Source organism: Eumetopias jubatus, unplaced genomic scaffold (assembly GCF_037043125.1).
Source record: "Eumetopias jubatus isolate StellerSeaLion01/CBP00866 unplaced genomic scaffold, mEumJub1_p1.0 scaffold_5, whole genome shotgun sequence".
Classification (NCBI taxonomy): Eukaryota; Metazoa; Chordata; class Mammalia; order Carnivora; family Otariidae; genus Eumetopias; species Eumetopias jubatus.
The window spans coordinates 14809355-14831748 of NW_028274811.1; the positions used below are offsets into that span (position 1 = coordinate 14809355).

General features: G+C 46.5%; 1 protein-coding gene across 3 annotated transcripts in view; it reads left to right on the forward strand.

The window, feature by feature from the left end:
* TNFAIP8 (TNF alpha induced protein 8) overlaps positions 1-22394 on the forward strand; it is a 111708-nt gene that overhangs the window by 55058 nt on the left and 34256 nt on the right. Inside the window, exon 1 of one of the 3 annotated variants that reach the window (XM_028103497.2) lies at positions 19860-20042. The exons of the other annotated variants lie outside the window; for them this stretch is intronic. Coding sequence (XP_027959298.1) covers positions 19970-20042 — 73 coding nt within the window. The 5' untranslated portion in view covers positions 19860-19969. Of the gene's footprint in view, positions 1-19859; positions 20043-22394 lie in introns of those variants that run through there. 3 annotated transcript variants of the gene reach the window in all.

Below are 22394 nucleotides of genomic sequence, written 5' to 3' on the forward strand. Positions count from 1 at the left end.
TCGGGCTCCATGCTCACCGGGGGACAGCTTGGGATTCTCTCTCCCTCTTTCTCTCTCTCAAATAAATATCTTTAAAAAAAGAAAAAAGAATTTGAAAATAGAATCACCAGGTGAGCTGCTGGTTGTCACCAAATGCAGCTGGGCCTGGATGGTTTTGCCCAACATTCTTGTCTTCTTTCTTTACTGTGAGCCTGTTCAAGCACCGCCCTCCCCCACCTTCTTTAGATCTTATGACCCGTTGTCCTCTGGACGTGAGCCAAATCCTCTAATCTCACTTTCTGATGCAGGTCAGACTAGTGCTCAGTATAGAGGAGAACCCGCACGGTCTCCTCTCCGTCATCCGCCACAGCCTGGATCCTGTATACGGAGTAACAGGAGGTCCTGGCCCCAGCTCGGTCCCATCCTGTGGAGGAGACTAACTCATAACTCGCTCTCTTGCTCCTTTCTTCCCTTTCTTCCAAACCAAAGCTCTCAGGATAGGTAATGTGAGGTTTACATCATCTTATTTGGCACGTACATTTGTTTGTATAGTACTGTCTCTCTCTTCTTTTTTTATTTATTTTTTGCCAACCAAGGTAATTTCATATGTCCATTTGCCTATTTTTTTTTTTTTTTAATGAGCTCTGAAATCCCATGACCTCAGACTATCAGGATCAGCCCTGATTTGTATCCTTGGGAATCCATAGTCCCTTCAGTAGCTAAGCTCTTTGTTTATCTCTAGAGGCTGAGGGCACAATTCCCTGGGATCCTTTGGTTTGGGTCTTTAGGAGAGTGGGTGCTCCTGGGAGTACTTTTACTTTTTCCTGCCTTCAAATCTTGCTGTTTTCGCAAGGAAGGCAGCCACCCCTTGTGGCAAGGATGTTCCCCTGTCGGGTCCATCAGGAGGCTCCATCAGGGATGGTGGGGCAGCGCCATACCGGGAGTGGAGGACCCACGTCCTGTCCGTCAGCCTCTCTTCTCTGTCTGTGTCACTGAGGTTGCTCAGCATCCCCCGCTCTTGAGTCCCTGTGCTTGGCTACCTACCCCTGCCATCAGACAGGCGAGACTTGGCTGTGCAGGAGAGGGGGTTTCCAGGCTGTCCTCTGACTTTGTTAGGCAGCCAGCTTGAGGAAATGGGGGAGAAACTATTGGTCATTTGTGTATCCCGGGGATCCTTTGCGCACTGTCCTTTAGGGGCTGGGCATGTGGTAGAGCCGGCAGCAAGATTAGAAGTCCTCCAGCATGCTCCTCATTCGCTGTCCAGAATGGTCTGTCAGTTACGGCTCTTATTATGCAAGAAAGAGAAACCCCAGTTTGGATTGGCTCATACAAAAGAGAATTTTTTATTAGCTTGCATAACTGGAACGAAATTTGGCTTAGCCTCTCAGTGATGTCAGGAACCCATCTTCTTTCTAATCTGCCCTCTGTGGTTGAGTTTCATCCTCAGCTAGCTTCTCTCATGGTGGTTAAATGTCTGCAGCAATTCTGACTGCATATGCACAATGCACTGTCCAGGAGGAGAGAGAGAACTGGCTTCTGGCAGCTCTATCAGAGGTGAGAGTGACCTTTTCCAGAAGCCCCCAGCAAATTTCTCATGTCTCAGTGCCCAATCTTAAGCCAGTTTATTGGCTGTAGAATGGGGTCGTAAGTGGCATAGGTTTGTGTCGTCTAAACCAGTCACTTGGGACGCCTGGGTGGCTCAGTCGGTTAAGCGTCTGTCTTAGGCTCAGGTCGTGATCCTGGAGTCCTGGGATCAAGCCCCTCAAGGTCCTGGGATCGAGTCCCACATCAGGCTCCTTGCTCAGCGTGGAGCCTGCTTCTCCCTCTGCCTGACGCTTCCCCTGCTTATGTTCTCTCTTTCTCTTTGACAAATAAATAAATAAAATCTTAAAAAAAAAAACAAAAACAAACAGTCACTCTATGGCAAGGGGGCTAGGATTACCGTGACTGAGTTGAAATGGTCAAGGTAAACCTGGGAGCTAGGGATGGGCTCAGTCTCCCTCAAACAGCACGCTGCTCCTCAAGGAGAGGGGATAGAAGTGATGAGTGGGCCATGGTTGTCTACCGAACAGACTTCCTTTCACTGTGGTTTTTTCTGTTTTGTTCTTTTCTCCTATTGCTTCGTACTTGGTGACTGGCAATGGTATAATAATACCGTGAATGGAGCCCTGCATATTGGCTTCCCAGCAGCCCTGCCCCCGTGACAGTGACATGGATACTATCAGGGATAACAAAGACATCCCATCCATGAACCCCAACAGCACTGCCGATCAGGAGGGGAATTCTCACCGGTCAATAAAACATCCCCAAAGTATCATAGACGTGGTCTGGTAGGGACTGAACAATGAGAATAAGAACTAGAGAAAATTAATTACAAGCAGCCCTTCCATCTATGGTAATTATATGTCCCCATAAAACACTGAAGTCCAATATAATTTTTCTTTTAAAACAATGTCATAAGGCCATTTGTTCCTGTAAAGAATACCCTTATGTTTTATAGATAGGAACTTAATTGTCATATCTGGTTATTTTATATATTTTAAACGATATTCCTGGACTCTGGATAATGTAGACTTCGAAACTGTGCACACGAATAAACAAAATAGGGCAGTTGGTCATATAGGATGTTATTTTGTTTACTCTAGATGATACCTCCAGGAGAATGGCCGTCAAGGTCAGGGGAAGGGACTAGGGCTATGTACAGGGGCTCTGGGGGGAGAAAAAGGCACAGTGTACAAAGAAAAACACCACTTTTGGGGCACCTGGGTGGCTCAGTCGGTGAAGCGTCTGCCTTTGGCTCAGATCATGATCTCAGGGTCCTGGGATCAAGCCCCACATCGGGCTCCTTGCTCAGCAGGGAGCCTGCTTCTCCCTCTCCTGCTCCCCCTGATTGTGCTCTCCCGCTCTGTGTCAAATAAATAAATAAAACCTTAAAAAAAGAAAGAAAGAAAGAAGAAAAAGAAAACCACCACTTTCATGCTGAGTAAGTTGGAGGACGAGAGGTATGAGTTTATCTTTGTACATGACCTCCATGAGTAGCAAATGGAATTCCAAACTCCAGAGCCCTGTCTCCAGCCAACCAGTATTCCTGCCACATCCCTGACAGAAATAGACACACAGAAGGCCAAGCAGGGCCGATCCGGAGCCCTTTATTGTAGGTGGGCTTTGACCCAAACCCTGATGATGACCTCGAGTGAGCCAGACTGCACCTGCGGGTCACCAAAATCCAGGCCAGGACACCGGACTAGGCTGCAGAAGGATGCGGGTGCCTTTAAAGGCACGATGCTCTGTCACAGAGAGGCCACCTGCACAGTGGAGGTCTCAGAGGTGGAAGTTCTAGTGCACGTTAAGACACTTGCATGATGAGCTCTGGACATGTTGTATCAACTTTCCGGGGCCTAATTTCTCATCGATGAGCAAGTCTGAGCTGAGACTGAACAAGAGGACTTGCAAAGCTTCCTGTAAGCCCGCGAGTTCTGGTTCTTGGGCTCTGCGCAGACTGTGATGGGAGGCGTCATTGCGGAACTGTGGTGGGGTGAGGGGTAGGGAACTGAAATCCTCTGTGCCTGGACATACGGACACACAGGTGATGGCAGTTTCTGCATTGCGTGCTACAGGTGTCTTCAAGAGCTACCAAGCCGGACTGGCTAAGGGCTGGATGCCAACAGCCCCAACTTGCGTGTTTCACAACATACTACAGATCCTGGGCAGAGATGCAGCTCACTGAATAGAGGGGCTGTTTCCTTTGCCAAGCCCGCCTTGGATGATGGCTGCCAGGCTTGTGTTCCAGATGTCGGGGGTCTTGCGGGAGCTGTGGACGATGGGGGCGGCGAGATCAGACGGTGACCACTGCTGGCTGAAACTTCTGTTAAAACATGGTTTCAGAGCCGTGGTCATGTGGCTTATCTTGGGAGCGGTGAGCCCGGCTGTGTTTTTTGGTCTCCCGTTTTGTTAAGAGTCCGATTACAAGTGGTGTTGCACCCGGTTGTGGTTTTTCGGTTTTTAGTGCTCTCATTGCTCAATTACCCAACTCCCAAACGGTTGGCTCTGGAGCTGTACCTTGATGGGAGAGAGATTGTTGTTTGTGTTCCGTGTGAGTCTGGATAAACCAGTGGTCCCAAACACAAATGTCTACAAGAGCCAGGTAAGAAACAAGAATGTGAAATTACTGCTTTCTACAGATAATTGGAAGTCATGACCCCTGGGGCCGACTTGGAGAGAATGGGTCCTATCCCCAGGCATTGACATTCAGATGAAAAACAAAATTTATCTGGTCCAAGAAAACCTTCTATGGCTGGATTCAATCCTAAGGCTACCAGTGTGTGATTCCTGGGCTATGAATCAGCCAACTTTAGCTGTCGTTCACGTTTGCTTAGCCTCAGAGATATCAGATGTTACAGATATGAGCCCTTTGTAGTTTTGTGTCTCAGTAGATTTTAGCTCTTTACCTTAGATGACAAGGCGATCCCTGGGCTAAGTAGGCCACCCTAACTTTGACCCGCAAATTGGAAATCCTTCCAACGAAATAATGTCCTCATGAATATCGTTCCTTTGGTTCACGGCCTTTGGAGGCTGAATCAATTTAGAGAAGCAAAGATGGAAATCTCATTCAAAACAGTTCTGAGTATTTTACATCATTTAAAAAAAAAATTTGTGTCACTAAAAACAAGGAACCTCCAGCATTTGAAAGACACATTCCTGCCTTGCCAGTTGTTTGCTGGCTATATTCACTCCTCTTTGCCTTGTCTCTGAGTTAGGCCGGCTTGGGGGTAGGGATCAGGGTGGAATCTGGAATGGAACAAGCTCGAGTTAGCCCTTTCCCACCCCTTCCAAGCCTCTCCATGCTCACGTTCTTAATTTCTGCATCTCTGCTCTCCCCCACCCCCCCTCTCCCCGCCCAAGAAGGAACAAAGAAACCAGTGGATTGATTTACACGCTGAGGTGTGAGTCATCCACAGGCCTTAAGAGACACTTGTATTTTTCAGAGAACCTGATGGTATAACAGGAAATAGGGCAAAGTTTAGCCAGAAGTCATGCTCCTTAATGAGAATATTTCTTATCGTGCTAACTGGATAGTTTGGGGCTGGGCAGCCTTCCAGGCACCCCAGAAACAGCACCTCAATAGCCCTGCTTCAGGTAAGACCCTCTGGACTAGCACTGGCCACTGAGCATGGGGGCAAGGGGGTTCGGCTCTTTCCTGTTTTATTTACATTATCCAAACTCCTGTCAGAGCCCATGAAAATTCCTGCAAATGTGTTTTTGTAGGAGACTGATGGTGCCCAGCTCCCCTGTGTCTGGCCAGTGGGAGAGTTGTGGGGATTTAAATATCCCTTCAGCAAAGCCACTCAGTTAAAACTATGCTAAAACTGTGCTCTTCTGAAAGTGCTTACTCACCAGAGTACTGTCTCAATTTCTCCCTTTCTGTGAGACTTCGTAAAGGAATAGTCCACAGTTCTCTATGTCCTTAAGAGCAGTTTATTCCTGAACCCCTTGCAATGTGGCTTCTGTGTCTAGTCATGTTACTCAATTGTCTTTTCTCCAAGAATGCCAGTGACCACCTCATCATCATATCCACTGACCTTTTCTTTAGCTTTACTTTCCGGTGCATTGTTTTTTCACCTGTTAGCTCTACCAGGAACCATTCTTTCTTTCTTTCTCCCTTACCTCCCCTTCCTTGGCAAATTCCTCCACCCTCAGGTTTTAGCTTAGGAATCATTTCTTCCAGGAAGCCTTCCCTGATTGACTCCCTCCCCCGTGACTGATTTACAATACTTGTCCTACCAGCTTTCAAAGCACCCTGTACTTTCTTGCTTTTGCACTTACATTATATTTTAATTAGTGTCTTCCCCCTCCCCTGCCTATAATATAGGCTCCATGAGGACAGCCTCCAGTGTTGTTTTATCTGCACCATTTGCCTTGTACCTGTACATGGTCAATGTTCCATAAGTATTTGCAGACTGAAGAACTATATAAATGAAGACAGCATCTGAACAGTGCCATCTATGGCTTCTTCTAGAGCAGGTGATGAACCCCTGGCTTCCTCCATCAAGCTTTGGTTCTCCCTAGGTCCCTAGGACTTCCAATTAGTAGATGTAGAGGGGTTGTTAGATGCTGTCGATAAAAAGTGACATCTGGGTCTGAGGGAGAAGGCAAGTGTCAGGAAATCCTGACCATTCGTATGCATCCCCTTCATGACCAGGCAGTAACTCTCCGCATCGCTTATGTTGGACAAGGGATGGCTGGCTCCCTGTTGATGAACCCCACGGAGTGGATGAGGTTTGAGGGTTCTGACCACTAACAGAATAGGAAACACATTGTTCAGAGAGCCAGGCAAGGGGGCACTAATGATTTTATCATCACCATGGAGGGAGAACTTGAATATTTGATTGGCAGTTCTAGAGAAACACTGACTAATTCTTAAAGGAACTGATAAGTGTTGTGTAGATACAAAAGTGCCTAGACAGTACTGTACTTTTGGGCCATTTAAGGAGTTTTTAAGATAATTTCAACTATATACAATTTTGCTTTACTGATTTGAGAACCCAGTGTCCCTTCTCTAACCTCTGAAAACATGACTCATCTATGTTAAGAGCGTTGCACCTGCTCTGTAGAGCTGTATAGTGGGATGGGCTTTCTAGAGCATTTGAGAAGAACGTGAAATCTTGATCACATGCTTCTTTTTTTTTTTAAGATTTTATTTATGTATCTGACAGAGAGAGATAGCGAGAGCGGGAACCACAAGCAGGGCGAGTGGGAGAGGGAGAAACAGGCTTCCCGCGGAGCAGGGAGCCCGATGTGGGGCTCGATCCCAGTGACCCGAGCCGAAGGCAGACGCTTAACGACTGAGCCACCCAGGCGCCCCCACATTCCTCTTCTTGTGTCTTGAAGTTGGATAGGAATTGTTGACTGGGTGTAAAGACAATGGAAAAGGACAACTTTATTTAGGCCAGGTTTAGTGAACAAAAGTAGGTTTATATCTGTACTACAGAATAGTGTGATCAGCAAAAAAAGTAATAGTAATGTTCCATAGCCTTTGTTCGGTGAAGAGGAGATATTCTACGCCATCTGTTTTAGAAATAGTTTCATCAGAAGCTGTGGCTTTATAGAAAGAACAGCCCTCCATGGACAAGCCCAGCTCATGTGGGAGATTGATCTGATAGAAGAGGCTCAAGCACATCCCCCCACTGGTGGCCCTGCTCAGACCTCAGACTCCGAGGTGTGAAGTGGGACTCCTCCCTCTCCCCTTGCCACGCCTGTTCCTCTCTGGACTTCCCCGTCTTCTATTAATGCCTCTCTTCCTCCCAGTCAGCCAGGCTCAGATCCTCCCTTAATGTCTCTTAACTGCTGTACACCCCTCTTCTGGTGGAGCATATGCTATGTTTGTCTTGAGGTAAAATTATTGGTGCTCTGCTCAATCACAGACTGTATAGGGTGGGGGAAAGTAGCACAGAATGAGGTCAGAGGACCCGCCTTCCAGTCTCAGTCCTCTCTAAGTGACCTTGGTCCAGCCCCTTAATGTCTCTGAGCATCAGTATCCTCATCAGAAGCAAATGGAGCCAATAATACCCAAGATTTCTTCCCTACGGGATTGTTAATGAGGATCAGTGGCAATGTATGCAGACACACTTCAAGCCCTAGAAAGCACCGCCTTGCTGAGATGTGGTAAGATGGAGATGTGTTCTGTAATGTGCCTGGCTCGAGACTTAGCATGTAGTAGGTGCTTGATAAACTATGCCTGATGTGACAAAAGCCACAGCTTTTCATTGCATAGACATATGCATTAAAACAGATTGCATAGAATATCTGCTTTTCACTAAACAAGGCATAAGACAGGCATAATTTAAGACAGCTGAATATAAACATAAACATCATTTGGTTCTGAACTGAGCTGCTGGTTCAGAATTTGGCGATGGCCAAGTGGAATATTGCTTCCTTCCCCTGGCCCAGATAACAGGATATTTGGGACACCCAAGGTTCTGCCTTTTTACATTCAAAGGTTAATCTCATCCATTAAGCACACAGATGACAAAATTAAGTACGTCTTACGCCAACAATGGATCCCAGGTTGGCTTTAAGAAAACACAGCGTCTTATAAATGCAAACAGCCTCCGAGGGGGAGCTCCTTCCTAAGACACTGGGTTAATAGAATGTTTATCGCCCAAGAGCCGTTCATGCCTTGAGTAAAGAGGTGCCTGGAATTCCCATCTGGGACTTATTAGTATATATATTCAGGTGGCGCAGTGCTGGATGTTCGTTTTTCACCTAAAGGAAACAAAACTCCCGTTCTGAGGATGGCGAGGTCACTGCTCTTTGAAGATGGGCAGCTGCCGCTGGTACCTTGCTGGCCCTGGAACTTGCATCCAGGGAACTGGAATTGGGTTCAGTCCCGCTTATCAGTGGTTCCGAGGGCAACTCCGGGGCGGGGGCGGGGCTGGTTCCTGGGTGGCTGGCAAGGCTGCGTCTGTAAAGATAAGCACAATCCATTAGTTGAAGCCCTGACTCCAGGGGCTTCAACGGGGGGTTGGGGGGGTGGGGATGTTTGCCTTTGCTGGTCTCTGTGTTTAGGAAGATGTTAAAAGGAAGTGCGTGCATTCTGTGCCTGTTGTAAAACAGAAGGTTTGCAGCTGTCAGAGTTATTTTCTTCTTGGCTCTTTATCTGATGGACTTTTTTGTAAACCTGACAGATTTATGGATTGTTGCAGATCACCCACGCCAGCTCTTGAGATGTAATGCAAATTTTCTTTTTGTGTTTCTTTCTTTGAAGGGCACAGAGATTTATGTATGCATTTCCTTGTAATGTATTTTGGAGGTAAGGGGAAATTAAAATTATCCTTACATGTTGTCATAATTCAATATTACGAACTGATTCAATGATGATTTTATTAGTGCTATAGTGCCTCTGAAGCCTCCAACATGTTCTCCTTAAAAAGGAGGGGGGAAAAACCCCACAAGGTATAATCGTGTGTTTTTTTATTTTTTTTATTTTTTATTTATTTGACAGAGAGAGACATAGCGAGAGAGGGAACACAAGCAGGGGGAGTGGGAGAGGGAGAAGTAGGCTTCCCGCGGAGCAGGGAGCCCAAGTGCGGGGCTCGATCCCAGGACCCTGGGATCATGACCTGAGCCGAAGGCAGACGCTTAACGACTGAGCCACCCAGGTGCCCCTAATCATGTGTTTTTAATAGCTTACAAATCAGCCTGAGAAGACAACGGACATCAAGATGATCAACTTTCAGCATTATAGAAGTTCGCTCTGGAAGTGTAGGTTCACTGTGGGCTTCCATAGGCTTTCTGGAGGAATCAAGACCTGAGCAAGGTTTGGGGAGGGGTTCAGAAAAAAAAACAAAAGGTGTAATGTAGGAGGAAAAATAGACCTGCGGTAGCCGCTCTTCCCACAAGGTGGCTTGTGGCTGCAAAGGTGTCATGGTTCGCTGTAAGGTTTGTTTCCAGTAATTTCCAGTGAATGAAACAAAACAAGTGTCGAAGTTTCTGAATGAGGACTTTTCAGATCATTCATTTCTGCTTGTTGGGGGGTTGTGCATTCATGGTTTTGCCCGTGGCGGCGGCGTCCTGCCTCTGTGCTTGGTTGCCTTCGCCCTCTGGGGGAGCGGGTGGTCCTCCAGCCGGCATCCCGAGGGTCTCAACCCTCAGCCTGTGGATCTCTGTGTCTCCCTGGGTGCAGGGGCCGAGGCAGCCAGGACTAGTGGCAGGCACAGATTATTCTGTCTAGCCTCTGTGGACACGTGAAGTGTCCACCCCCCGGGCTCTCTGCAGGGAAATGGGCTTACAACCTGTTAGATTATACCAGCTAGAGATGATGGTTGATTAACAGCCGTAGGAATGGAGGGAAGAAGGTCTGTCAAGCAGACATTTTGACTGTGGGACTTAGTGAGATTAGAAATAAGGGGAGACAGAGCAGCCTAAGTTGGGGACCATGGTAGGTGTCTAGCCACTGTTGCCTCCGTGAGAAATAATTTGATACTGTGAAGAAAATCAAGATGCTGTGTGTGTGTGCGTGTGTGTGTGTGTATATGTGTGTGTGTCGCTGCTGGTGGGAGTGGGGGGGTCTGTCTGTGCCCTCAGAAGGAAGGATACTCCTGGATGGGGGGAACATAAGGAGCCATCCAAGTGGACAGGCCCTTCTGGCAACCGAAAATGTGTAGGCAGGAGCAAAGGTTCCTGACAATATTCACTCATGGACCCTTTAGTGTCTCTGTATTATTTTCATATCGTTTTCTTGGACACAAGGAATACCTCACAGTTCCATTTATTAAGTGCTTAGGTCTAAATAACTTACTATATATTTCTCTACTAATAACCTGGTAGCTGTGTGGAAAACATGATACATATAAATCGAGAGATAAAAAAGAATGTTGTTTTTATTTCATTCTTCACCACAGTGACTAGTAGAATGAGTGCTCCTGCTGAGCCTTGCGTGGTTCAGCCAGGATCCAATCAGGAGACACGAAAATAGGAACAGGAGAGTTTAATATAAATAAATACGAACTAGCACTATAGTGGGTGGCTCCTCAAAAGATTAAAAATAGAAAATCACTGTACAATCTAGCAATTCCACTTCTGGGGATGTACCCCAAAGAACTGAAAGCAGGGACTTGAACAGGTCTTGGTGTACCTATGATCGTAGTGGAATTATTCGCAGTAGTCAGAAGGGGCTAGCTACCCAGTTGCCCATTGAATGGTCCATGAATGGACAAACAAAATGTGATACGTGATATCTACATGCAATAGAATATCATTCAGTCATAAAAAGGAAGGAAATTTTGGCCCAAGCTACAACATGGATGAACCTTTGGGACATTTAAGTGAAATACGCCAATCACGCACAAAAACACAAATACTCTGTAATTCCACTTATATGGGGTGTCTACGGTTCAGAGGTTCAGAGACAGAAAGAATGGTGGTTGCTGGGGACTGTGCGGAGGGGAGAATGGAAAGTTAGCTTTTAATGGGTACAGAGTTTCAGTTTTGCAAGATGAAAAGAGTTGGAAATGGGTGGTGGTAAGGGTTGCCCAACAATGTAACAGCATTCAGTACAATTGAACTGTACCCTTAAAAATGATTAAGATGGCAAATTTTATGTGATGTGCCTTTTACCACAATTAATAATAATAAAACAATCAAAAGAAATACTAACTTTAGTGAGGACTATCTAGCCAGTGAAGAGAATTGTAAAGAATAGAGGAATAGCTAATGTAAGGAGCAACTACTTACCATGGGTTCAAGATAGAGCACCAAGCGTGAGCATCTCCCTGTTCCACACCAGACCTTGATCGAAGAGGATGGCCAGCTACAGCATCTTGGATGGCGGAGAAGTTACCATAATGCTGTGCTGGTAGAACTTGCTAGAAACCCCCCTCTAGGATGCTGAGGAAATCTATCTATGGGGAGGTTTCTCGAAAAAGCACACCAGAACCAGGAGGGGAATGTTTTCCTTCCCGTAATGTCTCCACAGTGCCCCCCACTGACAAAGCTTAGAATTGTATTGGCTGGCGAAAGAGAAAATATATTCCAAGTCCCGTATTTCTTTTCTCAAAGCAGGTGATGAAGGGTGAATTTGGGGCTGTTGGGCAATAAATTGATCACTGGCCAACTCACAACTTCTCAAACCTTGAAATCAGATTGGATCTCACTATGCTAATTTCCTGTCTTACGTACTTTTAAAATATAATACTTGCTTTTTATCACAGTAACTGCCAACAGCCTAGCTTTGCAAAGAAATGATGTCATCAAAAGAAATGTAGCACAATCTAATGTTACACTGTGAATTTGCTTGAAGTAGTAGTTCATACAGTTTCTGAGAGATGTTGAATAATGCTTTGTTTTCCTCAAAAATTTAAAATATCCTGCGACACCCCTGTGAGCTTGCCCTCAGCACCACAGCATTCAATTTGGGGATCTTGGGGCTAAAATTATGAGTCTGTTTCAACAACTCTAACATGTGAGAATCTAAGGTGCCAGTTGGGTTAAGAGGACGGAAGAGTCACGGGCAAAGTCAAAACTGTCTGGGGTAATGTTATTTTTGAAAACCTCTTAGGAAGTTACCAGATTGGAGAATAACATATCACTTTCCAGCAAGTAGAAGACTTACTGTCTGTTTCCTCCACCACTGGAATGGGTTGCTAGGTGAAATAGTTGGCTTGTCTTTGGAGGCACTTTGATATGAAAATAAATACATAGCCTTAAATACAACATTCACCATCAGCGCATGAGATGCTCACCGTGTGAGGAGACCCGTACAGAGATGAGAGTCAGGGAGGGACTCGCCAATTCCTAGCTCTGTCTCAGGCTCGCCCTGCAGCAGAAAATCATTATATGGAATGGTAGCAGATGCATTTATATGGTTAACGTTTTCTCTCTTTCGGGCTGCTTGCACGTAGTTAAAATTGAGAAAGTTAAATGGAATTTGATGGCACTTTGCTGAATTCAGTAGTCAGAATTCTGTTGGAGTAGATCTCAGATTAAGAAAGCTTTTGAGTTTTAGTGCTCTTCTGTTTCTGTTGGGAAAGGTATGGGCTTCGTAAGACCTTTTCTCGTTAAAGGGGCACCCTGTTCATATTAGCAGCTTCTCAGAAAAAAGTATTTATTTTGGTGAAGTCTCCAACTTGGTGAATCATAAATACTACATATTTCTAGAGCTCTTCTTTAAGGAGAAGCAGAATGACTGAAGTTTTGCAACCTGACCTGTTCAAGTGGAAAAACTGACCCATGCCTTTCAGTGCTACCTGCAGAACAGCCCCCCGCTTTCCGAAAAGCCTGTTTGGATAAGTTCTGCTTTGGTTCACATTTTTACCACCTGCTGAGTCTGTCTGTAGGGTCTCAGCCCTGGCTGCTTTCACCTGGCAAGCCTGCCCAGCCCTGGAGCTCTGCCTACCAGCCTTTCTGCCTCTTAAAACAGTGATGTTAATTTAATAGCCATTCTACCCGTGTCAGAAACTCAGTGTCAAAATCAAATCAGGACAGCTTGGAGCAGGTTAGACTTTAAAACGGATCTCAGGCCAGGAGTGTGTGTATGGTCCAAATTCCACATATGAAGCACGACTTTTGTTTCCTTGTGGATTTCATATTTTGTTTGTAAACCAGAATAAAGCTTCTTAACTCCTCAGATGCGATTAACCAACCTGTCTTGGCAGCACTTTCTATGGCTTTAGCGTGAGCCCACGGAAGAGAAAAGAGATGATCACTAGCAAGTGACTCTTGGTTTCAGCTCAGGTCATGATGTCAGGGTCATGAGATCGAGCGCCGCGTCCGGCTCCACACTGAATGTGGAGCCTGCTTGGAATTCTCTCCACCCTCTGCCCTCTGCCCCTCCTGCTCTTGCCCCCCCCCCAAATCTATCTTTATCTTGTTAAAGAATTATTTCCTTGCTGCAAGGTGTAAAGGCATTTAGGGCTTCTAGATACATGTCCCACAACCTAAAACAACCTGGCCTCATTCGCAAAAGTATTCGGGAAAGGGGCGCCTGGGTGGCTCAGTTGGTTAAGCTGCTGCCTTCGGCTCAGGTCGTGATCCCAGGGTCCTGGGATCGAGCCCCGCATCGGGCTCCCTGCTCGGCAGGAAGCCTGCTTCTCCCTCTCCCACTCCCCCTGCTTGTGTTCCTGCTCTTGCTATCTCTCTCTCTGTCAAATAAATAAATAAGAAATCTTTAAAAAAAAAAGTATTCGGGAAAGAGTCGAAGCGGGATTTCAGAATTTTCAGCGCTTTGTCCCATTCCTGCCTCATTTCACTATTGTTTCTCCTCTGTTAAGTAAGTGGCCATGGACCCCATTTTATCAATGGCACACAGAAGCCCAGAGACGTTCAGTGGCTTGCCCGTGTAAAAAAAAAATTTTTTTTTAAAGATTTATTTATTTTAGAGAGAGAACAAGCAGGTGGGGGGCAGAAGGGGAGAGGAAGAGAGAATCTCAAGCAGACTGTGCACTGAGCACAGAGCCCCACGTGGGGCTTGATGCAGGGCTCCATACGGGGCTCAATCTCACAACCCTGAGATCACGACCTGAGCCGAAACCAGGAGTCAGTAGCTTAACCGACCGCACAACCCAGGCGCCCCTGGCTTGCCCATTTTTAGCAGAAAAGTGATAGGAGAAGGAACAGGACAAAACCATCCTAATTAACAGGAGGCAGTCCTTCCGGGGTTTATGGTGGTTGGGCCCAGATCTCCCCCACCGAGCCTGGTGGTCTTTTCCCTTCTCTTGGCAGCCTCATAGTCCAGGAGCTTTAATTAGGGTCCTGACTGAACTTTTAATTTAAAAAAAAAAAAATGGTAGTGGTTTCATGTAGCTGAATAAATGGAAGCTGTTGAACTTATAGTGTATGTAAAGCATCGAATATCTGGAGTGGAATAACTTTCATTTGAACCTGTGATCTAAGCCCTCAGACAGAGCCAGTTGAACAGTCTATGCAAGCTCTGGCTCAAACTCTGGAAACCTCCCATTGTAGCCGTCTTTGAGGTACCCTTCTGCAAAATAAAGGACTTGAATTTTACGTGAGTAGTTTTATAGAGTCAGAAAGTCTAGAGAGAGGGCGCAGGACGCCGAGACTGCATTGGCTGCGGTCTGAAGAACACCACTCCCTAGTTTTGTGATCTTGAGCAAATCATATAACCTCCCTTTCTTTAATGACATATCTGTAAAATGGGTATGATTGCCCCAAGGGAGATCATTGGGAAGTCTGAATAAAACCTTTTTTTTTTAGGGATGCCTGGGTGGCTCAGTCGGTTAAGCGTCTGCCTTCGGCTCAGGTCATAATCCCGGGGTCCTGGGATCGAGTCCCTCAGCAGGGAGCCTGCTTCTCCCTCTGCCTGCCGCTCCCCCTGCTTGTGCTCTCTCTCTCTCTCTCTGACAAATAAATAAAATCTTTAAATAAAATAAAATCTTTTTTTAATTAAAATCTATGTAAATGCATGGCATCATTGCTAAATATTATACAAGAAAGACCATGCATCATACACTCTTCAGATAATATTTTCAGGCCTGATTTTGAGTGTGTGTGTGTGTGTGTGTGTGTGTGTGTGTGTGTGTGTTTAATCATCTGCTAAGCACTTTTGAGCAAGGAAGATTTCCTAGGAGAAAAATAACACAAACAATGGAAGCCGAGGAAACAGGTGTATCCCAGATGTACTGTAGTCTCCATCCGCGCTCACCTCAGACCTCAGCACTCCTTCCCACTCCCTCAGAATTATCCACTCACACCCGGAGCGAGCGTTGGCGAGGATGAAGGATTTGCTGAAGGTGTCAACCGGGGTAGAATGCAGGGCCCTGGGAGGCAGCTCTCCTCCCTCCTCCATGGCCACACTCAACGTTGGCAGATCGTTCTTGACTTGCAGGAGCTCTGTGCCCCACCCTCCCACTCCCCAGCCTCATCCCAGCACCCAGCAGTGCCTAAGCATCTGGGCGCCTGGCCTCCTGAGAAGCTGCATGAGTGACCTCCACTCTCATCTGAGTGCTCCCTTCTCCATTTCGGGTAAATAAAAATTTCCTCGAGGCAAGGAGAGCAAGATCACCACGGCCGGGTGCGGGGAGGAGAGGACTCTGGAGAGACACCCATGTAGCCTCACCTCTTTTTCGGAAGGTAAAATGCAGAAGAGTCTGAGAAGAATAACAAGGACTCAAAGCCTGCAGCCCCAACCAGGTGAGACCGAGAACACAGCCCTTCCCTGTGTGTGAGGAGAGAGACCGAAAGCCAACTGTTTGTATAGACCACTGGAGTCTTCGAAAGAACTTTTTTTTTCCCTAAAGATTTTATTTATGTGTTTGATAGGGAGAGAGACAGTGAGAGAGGGAACACAAGCAGGGGGAGCGTGAGAGGGAGAAGCAGGCTCCCCGCTGAGCAGGGAGCCCAATGCGGGGCTCGATCCCAGGACCCTGGGATCATGACCTGAGCTGAAGGCAGAAGCTTAACCTACTGAGCCACCCAGGCGCCCCTTCCAAAGAACTTTTAAGGGTGTGGACATAAGTAATATAAGAAGAGTTGAGGAAAGCTTCAAAGTCAAATAGAAGAAAGCCACTTTTTATGCTAAGTAGACAACTTTTTTTTCTGACCTAAAATGTCATGTGTACCTAGTCAGCCTCTTGTCAGCAGGGTAGAAATAAAAAGTATTAATACAGTGCATGTTGTTACGACCTGGCGTTCTTGTGACCTGGGAGGGTAGGTCTGACTCATTTATACAGATGCGTAGTATTTTTCACTGCAGAGAATTTACAACATTGTTGAATGTGAGTAGAGTTTGTTACCTCCTGAATAAACCTCTTCTTCTCTCCTCGATTCTGCTGGTCTTTTCATTTGTGTGAGTCTGAAAACTTGCTGACCTTCCTGTTCTTAATACACATCTGGACAGCTCTGAGCCAAAGACCCCAAAGTCCAGGCTTTCTTTCTTTAATTTAAAAAGGGCATTTTTTTGAGGTATAATTTAAGAGATTTTTCTGCTGCTCTGTGATAAAATTCAGTGAAGGGGTGGTTTTGATAAACCTTCCTTAGAATCAAGGTCACTTGGAAGGTTGAGTTATTTAGATCTGTGGTCACGATTACCAAAATTAGGGACACCTGGGTGGCGCAGTCCGTTAAGCATCTGCCTTCAGCTCAGGTCATGATCCCCAGGGTCCTGGGATCGAGTCCCACATAGGGCTTCTTGCTCAGTGGGGAGTCTGCTTCTCCCTCTGATGCTCCACCTGCTTGCTCCGTCTCTCTCTCTCTCTCTCTGACAAAAAAATAATTACCAAATTTATACCAGTAAGCTCCAGATAAACAGGTCCCATTCACATGTGATACATATACATATTTGATAATGCCCAAATGAATGAAAAAGATCATCAGACTCTTAGGCACCATTTTACCTCTCCCATCTGGGCACAGAAGCAGGGAGATCCACTGTTCCACACGCATAGAAGTTCAACCTAGTATGTAAGTGCAGTGTGGTATTAACTGACAAGTGTTGCTAACTTAATTGCTATTTTGTATCGGCTGGTCTATAATGATTGTTGGTGCAACTTCTAAGTGTATTGCCAGTCTAAAGCAAGCTGGAGTATTTCCAAATATTCAAGGGTGAACAGATTCCGCGTACAGGAGGTAGATGACTATAAGGTACTAGAGCATTATTCTCTGGAGGCTTAAAAGCGACTAATCCCCTTTGGAACAAAAGCGGAGCAAAATCAAGATGAGGTGACTGATGGAGCATAGATCGTAGATCGGAAGTGAGAGGAAAGCAAGCCCCAGAGAATCAGCTGTCCTTTGGCTTCACTTTGTAGGCTGGGAACGGTGCTGTTTGCCCAAGGTTATACTGGCGACTGAGGAGCGTCCTTGTCTACATACAGTCTTTTAAAATAAGCTGAGCATTCCTTGCGGTTGAGTTAGATCAGGACATCCTTCCCCAAGGTGACTGCTGGATTGCATTTAAATACTAGAGAAGTTTTTCTTTTCCAGGTTCCCTGAGGATCGGGTGAGTGTTCAAAGATGGAGATTCTAAAATGACTCTAAAATGAATTACAAGGCTGACCTGGCAGGAATGGGACTGTTCATTCAGCAGTCCTTCTCCTTGGCTAACCTGAAGGCTTTTCTGTGTGAATCGGGTGTGAAAACAAGCCAAATGTTAGGGGCATGTATTTTAGCACATCTCATGTGGTTTGTACGTAACTGGACTTGCAAAAGGACATTTAATAAATAATTCTGAGTCGGGCCCTTTCTGAAGGAAGAAGGTGAAAGGGAGCCCTGCGTGCAGCAGATGGGGCTTGGAATTTGGGTTGTCTGAATTTGCATAATCATCACCTTGAACAAGGTGTTGCATCTTAGTCCAATTATAGCTGAATGGGAGCTATCTTATCTGTATGACACAGGCCCCGCTGAGGTCCGGTAGGGCTCCTGGTAGCCATCTGTGGACATCTGGGCTGTGGGGAGGGAGGGCAAGGGCAGATGATGTGTGTGGGAGGGAGGGCTCCCAGAATGATGCCTTGGACAGGACCAGAAAGGTCGCTTCTTCCTGGTGAGGGAGCATTTCTCTGGGTTCAAAATGATCACGTCTCCTTTGGAAGTTTGAGGTTACTGAGGGAAGGTATGCATTTTCGCTGCTCCTGACCCAGAATGTGTGACGAGAGGGACTGCGCAGTTAACTGTGACTTTCAGAAGGGTGCACATTGTTATCCTTTTTGTGGTGAGGTCGCTTTACAGGAGGCTCCGCAACACTGATATTTTCCAGATGTTTCTCCCCTTCTCTCTTCTTGATTGGCTATGTCTCCCTCTACCATCCTGCCCTTTCAGTGAAATTGAGATAAGTCAGGTTGGGGTTTTAGGCATGTTAGAATCACTCAGTAATAGGAAGTGATCTACTATTCAGGCCTTATATTAATATTTATAATCACTTTGACTGCTTGTGACTTGCATAAATCCTTCTTTCCCGTTTGAACCCAATATTGAAGTAAAACACCTGAGCATCTTTTACAAAAATTTACTTTTAATGGTGCAAGAGTTAGTAATAATCTGCAGTACGTATGGTTTTCAAATCCTTTTTTGCTTGTATTACCTTATTTTATACCAAACAAATCTGTGAAGCAAATACTACTTTTAATCCTCATTTTACCTGTGAGGGAAGCGGGGGAAGGGGCAGAGAGATTAAAGAATTTGCTCAAGGTTATAAAAATGATAAATTTTCTTTCAGGCTCTTTAAATCCATATCTTTTGTGCATTCTTTTCATTAAATTTATATCCTAGTGTCTACCCTTGTTTTTGTTTTTTTGTGGTTGTTTTTTTTGCCCATATAAAAATGGGAAATGAGGAAAAAGAAAGCCGCTGGGAAATAAACTTAGGAGAAAAAAATATAACTTTTCTCACAATTCCCTAATCGATCTTTCAGGTGCGTTATTAGAGGATCTTTTGCCTTAAATTGGTGATAGAACTAGTGCTTTGCAAAATACCCCGATTAAGACAGGTCCATCAGTGTCAGCTCTGTTCCTCGCTCCTCGGAAGAGAAAACCCAAGTTTCGCCAAGTCAAGACGCCCACCTCGCGGCCGATTGTAAGAGCCTGGGGGACAGGACCTGAGGGCAGGAACTGAGTTGTCTTCCCCAGGCTCTGCAGACCTTCTATTCTATCAGCATTTCAGAAGCCGAACACCCGCCTCCGCCTTTGGCGTTTGGAAGGAATTTATCCCCGGTTGCTGTTGCGAGTGGCGCGGGGAGGGAAGGGCGCGCTCCCTCCGGGGACCACCCTTGGGGCTAACTGCAGAGGGGCTCGTGCGCCTGGGGCTGCGGTTTGAGTTAAGAGTGCTCGCCCGGGTTATGCTGAGTAAGCCGCCTTGTCTGCTTTCCCCGTGCAAAGGTAAGGGGTGGGGGCCGCCCCCACTTTCTTCAAAAGGCCTGGCGAAACTGGTCCTTCCAGCCACATGGACCGATATCCATGTTACTTTCCTGCGAAAATAACGTACAAACCGGAGCAGCTTGAAGATCCTTATTTTTCAGGCGTATAAGATCCCCCAGGACAAGGCAAGTTTAAATGGGCGCCGAAAAATGTTAACGCAGAGATCCAGAGGCGTTTCTTTGACCGCGTGTGTATTTCTTATTTATGTACGACTGCCGCGCGCGCTCAGAGGAGTGAGACCTTCTTCCTTACTGCACATTTATTTCCCAGGCGTAGCCCGTCCGGGTCACGTTTGCCCCCGGCGCCCCTCGGCCTTGCCTGGGCGCAGAGTCGGGCTGCGGTCCCGGCCTCCGGCCCACCTGCGTGCGCCCCGGCCCCGCCAGCCCCGCCAGCCGCGCCAGGTCGCCTCCGCCCCGCGACGGGCCGGGGCGCGCGGCTCCGGGGGCGGACTCCCGCCGCCCAGCTGAGACGCGATTCGTCACTCTTGCAGAACTTTCCCCCTGAAAATCCCTGCACCAGAACCAGCCCTCCGCCCCGCGGAGGTTTTGATTTTAGTGGCTTTCCTTCCTTTTATTTTCTGTCGTGCGCGGGTTTTGGCCTCGGGGCGAACTTGCAGCTCGTCCGAGTACATGTCCGCGGTAATCGCCCCTGCAGCCGGTTACCCTGCCACCATGCACTGCGAAGCAGAAGAATCCAAGGAAGGTATGAGTCTGATTTCTCGGGGCGGGGGCGGCGGGGGGGGCAAGATCCCGCGGAGGAATGTGGAGGAAAGGCGGAGTAGGGGCGCAGATGGGGATTTTAAAGGGAGCGGTGGGTATTTTGTCCCTCGCCTTGCGTCTTCGCAGCTCATAGCGGAGTCTGCGGAGCCCTTCTGGAGCCTTCTCACCCTGCAGCCTTTCCGAGACAAGAGGAGGAAGAGTCTCGGACTTAGTTCAGCCAGCCCACGGAAGGCTGCTTTGTAGATTAATCTGGAAACGAAACGGAATGCAAAATGTGCTTTGGAAAGCGCTGCCTGCCTGCATCAGGACAGCCTAAAGCGACTCCCCTTGGAAGAGCCCAAAGAGTCCAGGGTCCCTTGAAAAAGGTTTCAGAAATTGGAAACTCCTTGTGTTTCCGGTTAAAAGGGGAAGCTGAGTGAGGGGGAGAAGTGAAAGATCTTCATTTGGGGAATAGGTTGGTTGGTGGGTTTTTTTGCTGTCTTTTTTTGCCCCCTTGCTGACTTTTCAGCAGTGAATTCATTTTGTTGGGGGCCTAAGGCAGCGGAAAGATAGGAGGGGCGCCTTGTGCAGCTTGCAACTGAGGCGAGTTTGTCTGTTTCTACCTTTGCCAAGGCAAAGGGTTTCATTTACTCCTAACAGAGAACGGGTGGGTGACAGGGCTGGAAAAACTCCAACCAAAACACAATTATACTCTGGTGTTAGTTCGGGGAGTTTATTTGTGTTTGAGTGTTTGTATGCTTTGTTTCCTGAAACTTTATGTATACAAAAGTCCTCTTGTAAGTGGGTGGGAGTGAGGATAGTTGGGGAAAATTAAGAGAGTAGGAGAGGAGACTGTTCATAATTATGAAAATTCCTTTTCTTTTCAAGTAGCCTCTTGGGAAACTGGTAAGTTTCAGGTCAGTCACAGCAGCTGCTGGGAGCGGGGGTGGGGGGAGCAGAAAGGAACCCCAACATTCTCCACTTGGTAGAGAGGAGGTGGTGAGATCCCTTGGAACTTGTCCTCTTCTGTCTGCTATGGAGTTCCCTCCCAAAGTAAAGCTCTGTGTTTCATAATGTAGTCTCTGTGGGCTGGTGTTTACCTTATTATGCAGTGTGGGGGGAGCAGTCCGTAAAAGAGGCTTGTTTAATAGAAATACAAGGCTGTGGTGAAGAAAAACGACAGCCAGGAGCATTGTTTTTGAGCTTGATGTGGAGCTTGGGGGATGAATGTTTCCTTGCTGTGGCCTCTGTCCTGTTGGAGCTGTGTGCTGATGGATGCCTTTTCTGTCTTTATAACAGCAAGTTATAGTAAGTCAAAAGTAGTCGAAGGCAAATAGGAAACAGGCTGAGAGAATCCAGCCTGGTGAACTTTTGTGTAGGTACGAGTAACATTTAAATTGGTATTCTTTTCCTGAGTGTGTTTTTCCTTTCTTCTGGGAAAGGAGGAGGTGGAAACACGGTATCCCAAAGTGTGTAATGTATTCCTTCCTCTAGTTTCCACATTGTTCCCTCCTGCCCAGCTCTCTGGATGTTCCCCTAAGAACTGGAGTGTGATGGGGTCCCTCGAGGGTCCCTTCCTACCTTGTCCTCACCTTGCCTCCACTCGCCATCATTTACATTCTGCAGATCTGCAGCAGTTTATCTGGCTTCAGCCTTTTACAGAAAGCCCGGGTTTTTTTAAAAAAATAATAAGAATATGAGGTGCTAGAGTTTTAAATTGATGACAGTTAAGGTAGAATATGGAAAAACTCTTCAGAGAGATGGAAGGAATACTTATTAATAGAATCATTGCAACTTCTGCCTGGAAGTAAAGGGTGTGTGTGTGTGTGTGTGTGTCCATTTTCCTGGGCAGTTCTTGTAAGACTGGGTATTAGCTGTGATCTAGAACCTTCTGTTTGGCTACTACCTCTCAGAAGTCTATGAAAAGAGCCACGCGGTGTAAATTATTTTTTATTATCTTCTCTATCCTTACTAATCCTTTCCCCCCCTCCTTTTTTTTTTCTTTTTCCTCCTGATGGACTTCAGTATCCCATTTAGTGTGAGATCACCACAAACTCTTCACAATGTCTCCATTGCAAGAAAATTGCCTTCTGATGCTTTGTGCTGATTGGCTGTAATGGGGAGGGGTACTTTTAAGTCATCATTCTGAGCCACAGTGAGGGACTAGTATGCTTTCTTTGGGGTTAAATCTGAAAAAAATAGCAAGTCGATTCAGAAGTCCTTGGACTCCAGCAGATTTGTGGATGTGAGTGAATGTGGAAGCAAATGACTAGGGATATTGTTAAAGCCATCGTAGCTTAGAACATACTTGACTCTGTGCCAGGAAGGCTGAACCTCCATCCTAGTCTAGGGCCAC